The sequence below is a fragment of the Miniopterus schreibersii genome (assembly GCF_964146895.1).
Source record: "Miniopterus schreibersii genome assembly, chromosome: 9".
In the NCBI taxonomy this organism is placed as follows: Eukaryota; Metazoa; Chordata; class Mammalia; order Chiroptera; family Miniopteridae; genus Miniopterus; species Miniopterus schreibersii.
Window position 1 is genome coordinate 69890089 of NC_138118.1, and position 15285 is coordinate 69905373.

A 15285-nucleotide genomic window follows, 5' to 3' on the forward strand; every position below is an offset into this window, starting at 1 on the left:
TAGGAAGGTCAGACTTATACAGGTCTGCACCAGGATAAGGTTTGGACTTCTGAACTTTTGTCTTGCTTTAGAAGTACATTCTGGAACTTGCCCCCCTGCCTCTTACCTTAGAGTTTTATCACCTGGACCTGACCAAACCTTTCTGAACCAGGCGCCACCCCATGCTAAGCAGCCAATAGGAATAGTTTCTTTGGTTCCAGCTTGTGGTTTTGCCTTTGTAAGCTCTGGCTAGCTGCATCTTCCCTGGGGTACAGTCCAGGTGGGTCCCTGAATCTGTTTCCAAGATTTAGTTTTTTAAAATTCCAAATGAACTTTTGAACTGTTTTATAGCCTCAGACCTTTATTGGTGGACAGGCAGGTGGTGAAACTTGTCTCAACCGTGATCCATCTTACTGGCCGCAGTTTAGAAAAGAGTTTTGAGAAACGACTGTAGTAATTCAGAAGTATTAGGAGAATTTTGCTAGAGTCCCTGAGGGAGTCGTGAGGGTTGAGGGCTAACCCTGAAATGATCATAGTCAGAAGTAGATGAAAGACAATGTAGTGAACAAAATGAATTGACCTGGTAAGCAATCAGATTTGGGCTGAAGAAGGAAATGAGAATCTCTAAGGGTAGTGATAAGCAGAGATAAGCAGGACATATTTTATATTGGAACACACTGAGTTTGATTCACATATAAAGAGAGATTAAAAATGTCCAGCATCCCAAAGGGATTCAGGCTGGAATTTATGAGAGATAAACACAAGAAATATAACTTTTGTGAGAATATTCCGCCTAAAGATGATAGTGGATATCACAATATTGAATGATTTTGACAAGGGAAAGAGAAAATGGGTAAGGCCATGAACTTAGGTGAAATACTCCCAAATTTTTCACCCTTCTTTTTATGTACCAACCTGGTGCTTGTCCTTCAGTTAGGGGGTAAAAACAATGTTCAGTGCTGTATATGTCTTAGTGTATTACTGAAGTTCAATTTTTGTTTTTTATGAATAAATATGTACTTCTCAATGTTTTTCAGAATCCTCAGTCAGTAGCAGTTCTCCAGGGTCTGGTCCCAGTTCTCCAAACAATGGCCCAACTGGAAATGTTACTGAAAATGAGACTTCGGTTTTGCCACCGACTCCTCATGCTGAGGTAAGACTCTTGTTATTTTGGTTCCTTTAAAGGTTAGATCTTCCTCAATTAGCCCCCAAAAACAAAGGGATAGTTCTCTATTGAAGTTTAAAGCCACCTGTTCTTAGGGATTTTTCTTATAAATTCATAATGTGTGGAATTGAATAAACTTGACCTTATTTAGAAAGTTTGGATGACAATCAGATTTGGAAATATTGAAATGTAATCCTCAAAAAAAACCCCACTCACTGATGCTGAGTATATACTGCCCAGAAGTAGAGCAGCTCAACAGTCCTTCCACTGGGTTCTTCTTTATTGTGATGGGAGCAGACCTATCGTAAGTAAAAAACCAACCTCATGCAAACCTCAAAGAAGAACAGTGTAGCAAGGTAGGTTTTATTCAGTTGACCTAAAGAGTAATGAAAAAAAGAATTGGAGCATTATAGTTGAGGAACAGTGGGCTCCACTGAGCAAACATTAATTGAGGACCTACTATGTGCCAGTTATTTTGCCTGGCAAGGGGGATATAAAGATGAGTAAGATATGAACTCTGTCCTTGAAGAAAGAAATATTAAAGGAAATGGGTCTAAAATTACACATGGTCATTTTTTTCTGATTGTATGCAGTCAAGTTTATTAACATTTGTTTTTCACTGCATGGTTTATTGAATCCAGTGATGTAAGAATAGAGGAAAACAAGTTAGAAGCGGCAAGAAGTTGTCTGTGTAGTTTCTGTGTTAGGCTAAGCCAAGGCTACGGTCTGGAAATAGCTACTCCTATGGAATCAGCTGAGTTGAAGTTTCCATCAATTGATTGAGATTCTCAATTTTTCTTTCCTGTCATTTTAATGCCTCCTTACCATGCATTGCTCTATGCAGGGAAAGCTGGTGCGATAACTTCTCGTTTGTGACTTGCTTCTTCCCTTGTATTTTATAGAGTCATGGTACCTTGGGCTGAAACAGACTGATCAAATCTCTGATTCTTCGATCACCTGTATAGCTTTCCTGATATGTAATTATGAAATTTCTACTAGAACACTTCTACTTATAGGTCGGGCACTCACACCACTGTCTCCTGAGACAACTTTGTTGATTTGAGACACTGAGCGTGACTGATAGAAATGTCTTCTGTATCTTATGCCACAATCTGTGTCTCTATAATTTTATACACACACACTCACACACATGCATACACATTTATAATAAATTATTTATAAATTATAAAATTATTAGGCCAAAATATCATTGAAGGCAGAAATCCAGACCTTATTCATCATAAGCAAAGGACCGAAGCCAGTGGGGTCACTTTTGCTCCTAGGACATGTCTGTACTGGGTTTTGGTTTTCAGGACCTCATAAAGCTCAGGAGATAGAAAGCAAAGGCCAGTCTGACCAAGGAGAATAATCTAATAGGGGACCCTACAGACCTTAAGCTGGGATCCCAAAGCCCATATCTGTGCTACACTGACACCCCCACCCCCAGAGGTGTCCTGATGGGGACCACAGTGGGCAGAATCTTGCCCTTTTTGGAACCAGGAGCTAGTCCCTGCATGGAGTTGTAGCCCAAATTTACATAACCTCCAACTATTAATTTGCTTTAGAGTGCCCCAGTTTTGGAATTCCCCTGAGTTTCTGGAACAAGCAAATGTAAATTCTCTCTAGGGATATACACCTTTATTCTAAACTTCAAAAATTTCCTCAATTTTCCAAGGAAAATGAGCAGAGTAGATAGATGCTGTCTCGCTTGTAACCATCTTTTAGCTACTTGAAGAATAACAGTTCTGGCTTCTACATTATCTCCAGCCCCTTCGTCTGTTTCTTACCATACTGTTACCTCTCTTTCTCTTTTTAGTCGTCTTTTCCAAAACATAATACCTGATGGAATAAATGCCTCCTCTGTATTTGTGGCCATAGCTGCAAGTGGAATTCTTAGACTATTGGTTATAGGTATTGTATTTGTTAGTGCAATTCTGTCTCCAGTATTGGTCAGTTTTCTGCCACCCTTTAGTTCATTTACAGGAAAAGAACAACTTGGTAACAATTATTTTTTAAGAACGTTAGATTTCCATCTGTTCTCATTTTAAAGAATGCGATTCTCGGTAATAGAAGGAATACTGAAGGGTTCTCTGGATGAACTTTTTACCTTTGGAAAATTAAAATGACACACTAGACTACATTTGACAGAGTGTATGGTTCTTAGAAATTCATTGTTAGTGCAAAAAGGTGCAAAAGACCACTTTACAGCATGACAGTATTTTATAGGTTCAGAAACAGCAGCACGGGATTTTGATCAGGAAACCATATGTAGTAGAAGTATAATTTTAAAAAGCCAAGGGAGTGATGAACACAAAATTTAGCATGGTGGTTACCTCACAGGAGGGAGGAAGGGGGTAGTGACATGGTCGATGAGTAAAGAGGAAGATACACAGATTCATTCACTATGAGCACATATATATGCATACAGCACTTAGTACCACATAAAGGAACAACCAAGAAATATATATTCATGAGATTGGAAATAAATGGAAAAGGTGAGATTTTTCCTCTTTGCGTCAAGCTTTCTGTGACCTGTTAAATTAAAATCGGTGTCCCAGATTGTAACTTTAAAGGTCCTATCTTTATATTTCAAAATATATACAGTGGAGAATGTAAATGAAAGGAATTTTAATCTGTTTTATATTCCTAAAAGGTTTACTGTCACAAATATTTGTTTAGATATTTGTGTAGATGCCCAAGAATTTCAGCTAATTGTTGAACATATTCTGTCACTATGAACTTTCCTTCTACCCCCACCATTTAAAAAAAAAAATAACAAAAACAAAAACACCAAAAAAAAAAAAAAAAAAGCCAGAAGGAAATGTGATTTAATGGAGTTTGAAAGAGTAGCAGTATTTCTTCAGGTCAGTGCCAGGACGTTCACCTCCAAAGCTGGAAACACTAGTTCAAAAGCAAGCGGTGACTTACCTCATAATGAATTAATTGTGTGCCTGAACTGTGAACCAAAAGGCCAGGTGGGCAGACCTTTCTGCACCGATGGGTAGCCTCTCCGTGGCCCAGAACAAAAAATTCCACCCTGATGGCTAACATGTGGTTTTCTGCTGCATTGCACTTACAGAGGTCTGTAATTGTAATTCAGACAGGAGAGGCGAGGAGATAGCACAAGTCAAACTAAAACTCTCAGCCAATTAATATCTTAGCTTTGTAACACTAAGTGCTTCCACTTAAACTAGAGAAAAGAGGAACAAAATATTTTCAGTCAATTCTTGAATCACAACCGTGTTGAATTTAGTATGATTTTGAAAGACATCTTCTAAGATTAATATTAACATATAATTTCATATCAACAAATATTGGGGGGGTGAAGAATTAACATCATTGACTACACTTTCAAAAGCCAAGTTAGTTGCATACTTCACCATTTACAAAATAGGCTTATTCTACCATCTTTACTTAAAGATGGAATGAGTTTTTATTTTAAAATAGTGTAACCACGGGTGAGTTTTTATTTTAAAATAATGTAACAGTGCCTATGTGAATGAATGTTTTATTCTGCGACCTGTGAGTAGAGAAGCATATCACCTAATTCTTTGAGAGCCCAAGTCAATGAAAGGGATTCTACTCCCTTCTGCTCCTTGGGAAATAGGAAAGCAAGTCTGTATCTCAGGCTGATCTTAGGCAAAAAGAAAATTTTTTATCTTGTAATTCACATGCCCTGCATAATTTAGATACAGGTTAAGACATAAGTAGGAGCCCGGCCAGCATGGCTCGGTGGTTGAGTGTCGACCCATGAACCAGGAGGTCAGGGTTTGATTCCCGGTCAGGGCACAGGCCTGGGTTGGGAACAGCACAGAGAATTGAAATGTTTGGGTCTTCCATTCAGAAGGCTTCGTGGGAGCCTGGCTCCAAAACAAACCACTTTGTTCTCATTGGTTAAGCCCTTAAACTTGCCCTGAACCTCTGATCTAGTGAAAAGCAGCAATCCCTACCCCACCAGCTTTGGAGGGAGGAATGTGTGTTTGCAAGGCAGGTGGTACATTGGGAGTGGGAAGCAAGTTCATTCCTCGTTGTTATCAGTGCTGACTCCTAATAGGGAGAGCTCATTAGCATGTTTGTCTTGAAGCCAACAAATCTCATGTGCGAAGGAGTCTCCATCTGCTCTGACCAGTTCTGTTCCATTTCTTCTGTTTCTTACATATGCTCAGTCCCAAACTCAAATTGTTGGAGCTACTTCCTTTACTCATTTGAAAACGTGGCTGGGGAGCTGAAGCCTAAGGAGTTTCTCTTTCCAATTCCAGTCAGAGATGTCTTTACCTATCTGGTTACTTTATTGTTAATACTGTGGGCTTGTGGGTTCAAGTATGTTTCCACGAATATCAGCACCATTCTTTTAGATTCATGGATTTATTTGATAGCTCTTCTAACAGTAGCCAAGCAGCTGGTTTATTTCTAGTTGAACATTAGTGGCTGGCTCTGCTGTGCTATTTTTTAAGTAATTTTTTCCAGCAGATACGAACGATTTCTTAAAAGGATTCTAATAATAAGGTTAAGTGCTCTAAAATCGTCGGAAATGTTGCTGTTTTGCCCCAGTCTCACATGACTCATCTGCCTATTGTTTCATAATAGTTGTTGTGACATTTGTTGTAAATGTTATGCTCCCTTCTGAGTGGGCGTAGGGCTATGGTTTTAGATGGCAGCAAATAAAAAAACCGCTTTCTCCCTCCTGGGGGAAAAGAGGTTGCTATGACAAAGGAATCATTTACTAGGAATGACATGAGTCAATATTGTAAAGCAAGACATCAATGCCTTTTAAATGCAAAGGAAGTCTTGTTAAATGATGTATTTTTTTTTTTTTTGTCTCCAAACCATTTTATAGTAATACATGCTTGGGTGTTCCATAAAAATAAAAACTTAGAAATTTTTACTGCCTAAAACATTTCTTCATCACGTGGAGATGTTGGTTTTCTATCAGCTGTCTGAAAGGAGAGTAGAAAATAAATAGTATCTTGAAAAATAGCCTGAAAGGCACAGGCAGACATTAAAAGCTTAGATTTGTTGGTTTTCAATGTGGTCTCTTCTTTTTAGATAGTCTAGATTTGGGGATTGGGACATTTTAAAGACAAAACAGACATCTTCCTGGATGCTATTCTTTTTGTTTTGTTTTAATTTATCTTTATTGTTGAAAGTATTACAGATGTCCCCCTTTCCCCCCCATTGACCCCCTCCCGCCCTACTCCCACCCCCTCCCCCAGCCTTCGCTGCGCTAATTGTCAGTGTCCATGGGTTATGCCCAGATGCTGTGCTAACTTAGACACACGAATTTATCAGACAGAGCTAGTCAGAGAGGCTTCGGTCTTAGGCAGGAGGATCTGATGACCAGGGAAGGTCTAGATTTAAAAGCCAGGAGTTAAAAGCCAGTGAGTGGCAGAGCTCAAGTGCAAAATGCTTAGACCACACTTTTCCCTTGGCCTGACTGCTTCTCACCTAAACCCTGTAGAGACTTACATTCCTTTTCTAATGCTCCTGCGCATTGTAGGTAGCTTTGAATATGCAGTAAACTGAAAAGTCTACATCCAGTTTTTTCTATGAGCTTCTTAAAAAGTGGGTGTTTGTTTACATATCTCCTGTTGTCAGGCGTCATCTGTTGACCTCTTTGCCTTATTTTCTGTTTATGTGGATTTCATTTATGTGGATTTCAGATATTACCCATAAGGTAGGCTTCTAAATACTATGATGGTGAGAAAAGTAATTAAGTTTGGAAGATCATTATTAAAATGTGAGGAGACCTCCCCTGCCCCAACACCTGGCTCAGGCGTATCCCTCTTCTCGAGATCATGCTCTTTCTGGTGAAATGCTAGTTACCCATGAAAGCCTGGTTTAAAATCGACACCCTGCTCTGAGCCACTTACGTTTGTAACCCTCCTCCAGCGATAGTGATGATTACAGGCCATCAGGATTAATTCTCCACTTCTCTGTGCCCCCGAATAGCACATGGACTTACGTGCTATAGGACCTCTGTGCACGCCCACCACCCAATACCACAGTCTTCATCTAACTTGTTACTCGTTAGTTGCTTTGTGAGTGTTAAGTGAGATCCATTTATATATTTAATTTTTTCATTTTATCTATCTGCAGCAATGGTTTCTGGTTCTGAAATTTTTTTTAAGATCGAAACCATCTAGCACCTACGTTCTAAGATGGGAAATGTGGGCTTCTTAGCCCGGCACTGGTTTCAGGGCTGGGTGGGTTTCAGACCTGCTTCCTGGGAGCACCCCGGTTTGGCCTGAAATGCTCGTGGGCTCCGCACAGCGCTGGGCTGGCGGGGCCGTCGGCCTCCCACCAACACTGGGCAGGACCCTCCGCTGTTTGAGGGCAACGGTGCCTCTCGCCACCTGTTGTTTCTGGCTTTCAAGGGTGTCTGCACTCCTTGAACTGTGTAGAATACAGCGCCGGGTTCTTATTAAATGACATTGACCTGGACCTGATAGACTGCTCCCACCAAAAAGCCAAATGGAGGAAAGCTGTATTTAAAGAAGGTAATCTGGAGAAAGCCTTCTTCAGGTCTGTTAAGTCACTTCAGTTCTAGCCGTCGGAAGGTGACATAAGTGCTCGGCCTGCTTCTTCATCTGTAATCCAAGGGAAACAAACTAAGTGACATCCTAGACCCTGAAGTTCACCATCTCTATGGGAAGACCTGGGAAGTGCCAACTGTACCGAGTGACCTAGGTCGACTCAGGACTTTCCTTGCTTCCTTAGGAGTTGACTCCGTGACTTAAGGATCCTCACATCTATAACGTCTCCAGGTCTTTTGCTTTGTCCTGCCCAGGTCAGCTGGATGCTTTTATTTTCCATGCGCCTCAGGGCCTGGTTCTGCCTCCTCTCTAAAGACCTGTGTTCCCCATGCTTTTTTACTGGTCCCCTTATCTCTCAGCGGTGGCTGCAGAGTGGTGGGTAGCTCTTGTGCAGCAGAACCTGAAAACAGGTCCTGTAGCCTTGCTCACTTTTAAAGTTTTATTGCTGATCCCGTTGGGAACCAGAGCTGGGGAGATCACTCTGTTTCTCCGTCTATAACATGAACACGATGGTAGCTGGAGAGTGCCTCTGAAGAACCCCTGGCACAGGGCTTGGCACAGGCTAGGTGCTGAAAATCAATACACTGTCGTAGGAAATGGAGACACTCAGTTTTGATGTGAAACTACAGGGATCTGAAATCCCATAGTAAGAATATTCCCAAATTCTTTCACTTTCGCGTGAGTAGCCAGTGTGCCAGTGCCGTCTGAGGAGAAAACTTCTCTCACTTTAGTATATGTTTGTGATGACATGGGAGGATATCACAGAAGTTCTGTCTGGGAAACAAAGATAACCTCTTTTTTAGGTCTGTGCTGTCTTTCGCTGTCATTCCCATAGTGCATGTCAAGGCTCAGTGCTGTGGGAAGCAGATACAACCTTGAGTGATTATTATACATCATTCCCAGTGCTTACTTTCCCACGTATATTTCTCTTCCATGAATACAGATAAGTGAGTGAAATATCCCTTTATTATAAATTACATGCTGTCAGTGAGCTAGTTAAAACTTTTACTTCCTCAAACATTAAAATTTATGCTAAAAGAATATTCATGTAAACACAATAGTAGCTTATCTTTTTCGTTAGAGCAAATATGCAACTGTTTCTGATAACCCCTAAAATAAAATTGCGGCCTCACACATTGCAGTGATGAAGTCCTTTCCAGCAATCTTCATGCCGTGGCATTTTAGACAACTTTGTAGAAGGTTACCTATAAAGTCAACCTCCTGTTAAAAGTTTCAGTACGCCTCTTGATTTTCATGCACAAATATCTGACTTGTTTTTAGAGAAAGAAAAAAACCACAAAATCTGAGTTAGCTTGGAATTTCAAGCTGCAATGAGAAAAATCCACGTTTAACCTCTGCCTTTAGGATCCTAAGGCTATGACTCATCTGCAAACAGACCTATGATTGAGGTGATGTTTTGGAATAACATCCTGTGTTTTGGTGGCGCATCACTCTTCAGTGACAGTCTGAGCTTGCATTGTGTGAGCACATGATATTTCCCCCAGTTAATTGATATCCCAGGTTTGTCCAGGGGAAAATCTACAGCTCCCCCAAACATGCTTGACAAGTTATTATATTTACTTTAGTCAAAGCCCGTGTGTGCAATATCCCTCTTGGAGGTGGTCTATTATTGGAGTCCCATATGCTTTTTGTTTGGGAAGAAAGCAGTCACTGTGTCATACTGTTACATGGAGTATTCTTTTTCAGGGATGTTGTTCCCTTGGGGACCATATCAGGCCAGAGTTCCTTAGTCTAATAAGACCTTTGTAACTCTTTTTGTATAAGAGTTCTGGGAGGGAAGCAAGAATTAAACAGAAAATGTAATTCAAGCAACCATATTAGGCCACATGTGGGAAAACCTGACTCTTAGTATTGTATTTTAAAAAGGTATTTGTTGTTAAAAAGGACTGTGATGCCAAAACGTTTAGCGTATTTCAGTGAAAATGAAGGCTATTGTGGCACAGGGAACTAATAATGCTTTACATCTACTTCAGTTTCTAAATATGAAGGATCTAAAAAGCACCACACAGAGTTGTCTACTCACAAATTTTATATTAAAGCATACGATTAATTATTACAAAAGTCCTATATGGTGGTATTTAATCTAAGATTTCCTTGTGTGAGCTTTCCCATCAGTAAAATGTTTAACCCACATGAAGACAATGATTTTATCTACATATATATTCATCACTCAGTAATACAAAAATGTATATATAACTCATAAGAATTACTCAGTGTTACTGTTGTACTTTACTGATTGATGTCAAACACACTGATTTTGGCCCATAAAGCTGGAATTATAAAAAAGAATTTTGCAAAATGAACGTGGAAGCCTTTTCTTCAGATTTTATAATTATGTCTGAGGAAGAAAATTTTAACTTAATTCTTACATTTAACATCTGGATACAGAAATCCTAAGATAAATAATCAAAATACTTAAAATTATTTTGACTAAATATGATAATATAAAACCTATTGTCTGAAATCTGAACATTTCACAGTAAAATTTGTGGTACTATAATCTTTTGAGACTCCCCTTTCACTTTCCCCCCTTTTCTTTTCTTTTCTTTTCTTTACAGCAAATGGTTTCACAGCAGCGCATTCTCATTCACGAAGATTCCGTGAACCTGCTCAGTCTTTATACCTCTCCCTCTTTACCCAATATCACCTTGGGACTGCCAGCCGTACCTGCCCAGCTCAGTGTAAGTCGCCCCACACAGCGGCCTAAAGCAGCCCGAGGGGTATTTTCACAGGGGATCTCTCATTTCTCATGGATTTAGACTTGAAGGAAACTCGGTAGAAACCACTCTCCTTTGCTGTTTACTGAGTTGTTCAAAGATGTTCAGTTTAATTTCAAAGGAAAAATTATACTGGTTTGTATAATAATTTATAAAAATAATAACTAACATTTGTATCATGCTTCATAGCTTTTGTTTGTTTGTTAATCATCGCCCAAGGATATTTTTCCCATTGATTTTTAGAGAGAGGGGAAGGAGGAGAGAGAAGCATGGATGTGAGAGAGACACATTGATTGGTTGCCTCCAGCACGCGCCCCAGCCAGGGGCTGGGGATCAAACTTGCAACCCAGGTACGTGCCCTTGATCGGGAATCGAATCTGAGACCCTTCAGGACACAGGGCAGTGCTCTAACCACTGAGCAACTCTGGCCTGGGCAGTAATGCTTCATGGCTTTAAAAAAGAAAGCACTTTCCAGCTATTTTATTAGCTCCACACGACCATCCCATGAATCAGAGATCACCAGCCACATTTTTACAAAAGAAGAAGCTGAGACTAGTAATATTGAAAAGTCCAAGAGCACAGAGCCAGTCAGTAGCCGACCTAAAGCTCCACCCAGGCCAGTGCTGAGAGGTGTAGCTTCTATCTAAAGCACAGCACATATGTTTATAGAATTTATTTTTCTGCGAATGACTTTATTTTGAGAATTTATGTTACTGACTATCGTACTGAAGAATACGTATCTGGAAAACCTCTTTGAGAACAATATTAAATTCTTCCCAGGAGACTTAAAGTGAAGAAATTACTTTAAAAGTCCTGACAACTGAAATAGGATCTTGTGGAGGTAATTGTCCAACTAGCAGAAGACAGCAATAATTATTTTATACGTATTCCCTAAAATAATGGAAACTTTTGTCATTGTCAAAGATTTTTAAGCTTTACCCAGAATAATTCATCTATGAAATGTGTGAAAATTAAATCAATTGCAGTTATGCAAAGGTCGTGTGATACATTGGGTTTAAAGAGAAATTTGTTTTAACCCTTGGCACCAATTTTGTCAATCTTTGTTTATTTATTTATTTATTTTTATTTATTCATTTTAACCCTCACCCGAGGATATTTTTTCCATTGCTTTTCAGAGAGAGTGGAACGGGGAGAGAGAGAGAGAGAAACTTCAATGTGAGAGAGACACATCGATTGGTTGCCTCCTGCATGTGCCTGACGGGGGCCAGGGACTGAGCCTGCAACCAAAGTACGTGCCCTTGGCCGGAATCATACCTGGAACCCTTCAGTCCACAGGTCGATGCTCTAACCATTGATCCAAACCAGCTAGGGCCAATTTTGCCAATCTTCAGAAGCAAGTCTTTCCCTGAGTGTAACTTGTCAAATTCACATCTTCTATAATATTCCAAGGTTAGGAAATTATAAAGAGTGGACCATTTTGTGACCTCATTTATTTTCAGAATATAAGACCTGTTTATAGGATGCTAATTTACACAAACACACCTATAGTGACATTTTTAAATGACAGATTTGACCTTGGGTTCAGTAGTACATATTATAAAACCAGTCTAAGGTGTATCTTCTATACTTGGTATTTTTAACAGAGTGGAATGTGGTCTTATGTGATACCGTTACTTACAGCAGTGAGAAGAAAGCAAGATTTAGATGCTGCTATATATCTGGGGATTGAAGAGAAGCTTACAAATACCAAATTCAGTTATGCTCTTGAAATTCTACATGCAGCATTTGTAAACAGTTGGTTCTAGCAAAAAATGAAAAAGGAATCAAGGATGGAACTAAACCTAAATATTCCTGCATGATATTTTCAAACCTTCACTTATTAAAAATTATTTTTCTCCCAGTCCTGTTTTTCTCATCTCTTCTCACGATAAGCAAATACTGACACAGAAACTTCTTATGACGCATGAATAAGCATTTTAGATCCACTCCTTTTTGCAGGCTCTAAGTCACTCCTATCAGCTAACACAAACACACACCACTTTTCATGTGGTGAGGGAGAATTTTTTTCTCAAAGGGCCGAGTACTGAAGCCAGACCATTTAATGTTTTGATGGTAATACAATTTGGTGCCGTTGGATGAGTAAACCAGTGCGGTTTGGATGGAAGTTTCATTTTTCTTTGCTTCCATTTTGGTGTAGATGAGGCCATCACAATTAATTTTTCAAGCTTAGCATGGCTTTGGCAAAGGGACCTCTAATATTCCATTTCCCCACTGAGTAGTGGGAAATTTTTAAGGAAAAGAGGCCAGGAGAAGGAATCGCTGCTGGATGAAACATCGCGTTGACTTGCCGTGTGACTAAGACGAACCATTTACCTCTTTGTCCTGTAATTTCTCCATCACTGAAAATTGCTTTGCTTCCCTGGTGCACGGTAATTTTGAAAGATGAAACATGAGTTTTGAAAAGAAACATGCCACATAATTTTGAGGTATTAGACTTCTGCTTTTGTAATACCAAAATGACCACCATTCATTAAATTCTTTGAATAGGGTAATTCATTATTACTATTGATGGTATAATTATTATTGCCTTATGACTGTTATCATACATTTCAAGTTCTTAATAGCGTTTTTATTTGATATAATTCCACTTGGAGTTTATTTTATTAAATAAAAGTATTTGGAGTGTCATTTTCAATATTTAGAGAGTTGGGGATCTGTTATGAATTAATATAAAATACATGTTTAAATCAAATTTCTGCACATTTTATACAACCTCTCATTGAGTTATCTGAAGAATTTTATTTTAAAAATTAAATATTGGAAAGTTGGGGCTCTGCGAACTTATTAGAGGGCATGTAGAGAAAGGACAAATTGTTCCTTCTGCTTCTGATTCCAGAATCACAGACCGTTTCATCTCTAGCTTCTTAATTGCTGTGATGTATCCTTAGTTTAGCAGTTTGAATAAATTTTACTTTTTTAATATACCTTTTACTTAATCAGTATATTAAAATATTTTAGAAATCAACTTCCTAGTTAGTAAGCCTGAAATTGGCATCTTTTGTTTTTTCAACCCTTACCCGAGGATATTTTTTCCATTGCTTTTCAGAGAGAGTGGAAGGGAGAGAGAGAGAGAGAGAGAAACATCGATGTGAGAGAGACACATCGATGGGCTGCTTCCCATGTTCACCCCAGCGATGGCCTGGGACCGAGCCTGCAACCAAGGCCCGTGCCCTTGGTGGGAATCAAACCCAGCACCCTTCAGTGTGCCGGCTGGAGCTCTAACCACTGAGCAACACCGGCCAGGGCAGATTAGCATCATTTTTTAATGTTAAAAAATCTTTTTTAAGTTCAGTACGATGATACCTAATACTAAATTGTCTCCAATGCTTCAGCTCTACTTTTATGTCTCCTTTGTGAATTCAGTTAGATTAAAAGACACGCTGTTATCCATTTTTCCCTACCCAGCCACAGGTAAAATGGGTCTTTTTTTTTTTTTAGGGGTATGAGGCGGGATATGGAATGAAAAACTAATGTACAGATCTAACGACCTACATGGATGAAAGAGCATTAATACCTTTACTCTTTCTTGACACAGGCTTCGAATTCACTGAAAGAGAAACAGAAGTGTGAGGCCCAGACCCTGAGGCAAGGCGTGCCTCTGCCTGGGCAGTTCGGGGGCACCATCCCCGCGTCTTCAAGCCATCCCCACGTCGCTTTAGAGGGAAAGCCCAACAGCAGCCACCAGGCCCTCCTGCAGCATTTATTATTGAAAGAACAAATGCGACAGCAAAAGCTTCTTGTAGCTGGTAATTAACAAGGGCACCGTTTGTACGTCATTTGGGGGCTTTTATTTATCAGCTATGCAATGCGATGTCTTTTTAAGTCAAGGCTCCAATAAAGATTTACCATTTACCAAGGTCTCCCTAATACCTGGTACTGTGGGAAAGGCTGTTATCTTTAGTTACGCCTCTAGATCAGGAATGGGGAAACTTTTTCCTGCCCAGGGCCATTTGGATATTTATAACATCATTTGCAGGCCATACAAAATTATCAACTTAAAAATTAGCTAAGAAAAAAGCTCCTAGATTTATTGAATTTCTAGTCCCGCCTGCAGTTGCCTTGGCAGGGCCAGACCAAATGATTTTGAGGGCCGTATACAGCCTGCAAGCCAGATGTTCCCCACCCCTGCTCTAGATCCATGAAAAACAACAACAACTCACCTTATTTAACCTTCGCATACCAGAGTGGACTACCGGTGAGTCATTGCTCAGCCTCAGGCCTGGTCAATGCTTTGGCACTTTTGCCTTCACTACATCCAACCCAGCCTTCTGATGTTTGCCCGGTAGAATCACTTCTTTTCTTAAAACGTATCTTCTCTGTTTTCTGTGGCTTCTTGTCTTTTCTTAAACAAAATTGTGTGTGTTTGTACATGGATTTTTTTTTTTCAGGCGCAGTTCCCTTACATCCTCAGTCTCCCTTGGCAACAAAAGAGAGAATTTCACCTGGCATTCGAGGTACCCACAAACTACCCCGCCACAGACCCCTGAATCGAACCCAGTCTGCACCTTTGCCTCAGAGCACGTTGGCTCAGCTGGTCATTCAGCAGCAACACCAGCAGTTCTTGGAGAAGCAGAAGCAATACCAGCAACAGATCCACATGAACAAAGTAAGCCCAGAGCCAGATCAAAGTGTCATAACCGCCATTGTGGAAATTGGGGTTCTCTTCCCCAACCTGGGCATTCAGGGGGAGAAAGTTGGTATAATTCTTATTCCAAAGGAGATTGCCACCAGAACTCAAGGACACCATCCCGGTACCAGGGTTTTCACCATCCTTGCATTTATGGGATATTTGTAGCAATTTTGACATTATGGATTAGCAAGGTCTTTTGTGACTGAGCACCTATTTTAA

General features: G+C 39.9%; 1 protein-coding gene across 13 annotated transcripts in view; it reads left to right on the forward strand.

The window, feature by feature from the left end:
- The window catches only part of HDAC9 (histone deacetylase 9), a 696981-nt gene that overhangs the window by 425886 nt on the left and 255810 nt on the right, over positions 1-15285 (forward strand). For all 13 annotated transcript variants that reach the window (XM_081146569.1, XM_081146578.1, XM_081146576.1 and 10 more), the window contains 4 exons: positions 1017-1132; positions 10257-10379; positions 13972-14182; positions 14825-15042. In XM_081146569.1, the coding sequence (XP_081002695.1) occupies positions 1017-1132; positions 10257-10379; positions 13972-14182; positions 14825-15042 (668 nt within the window). The remainder of the gene's footprint in view (positions 1-1016; positions 1133-10256; positions 10380-13971; positions 14183-14824; positions 15043-15285) is intronic.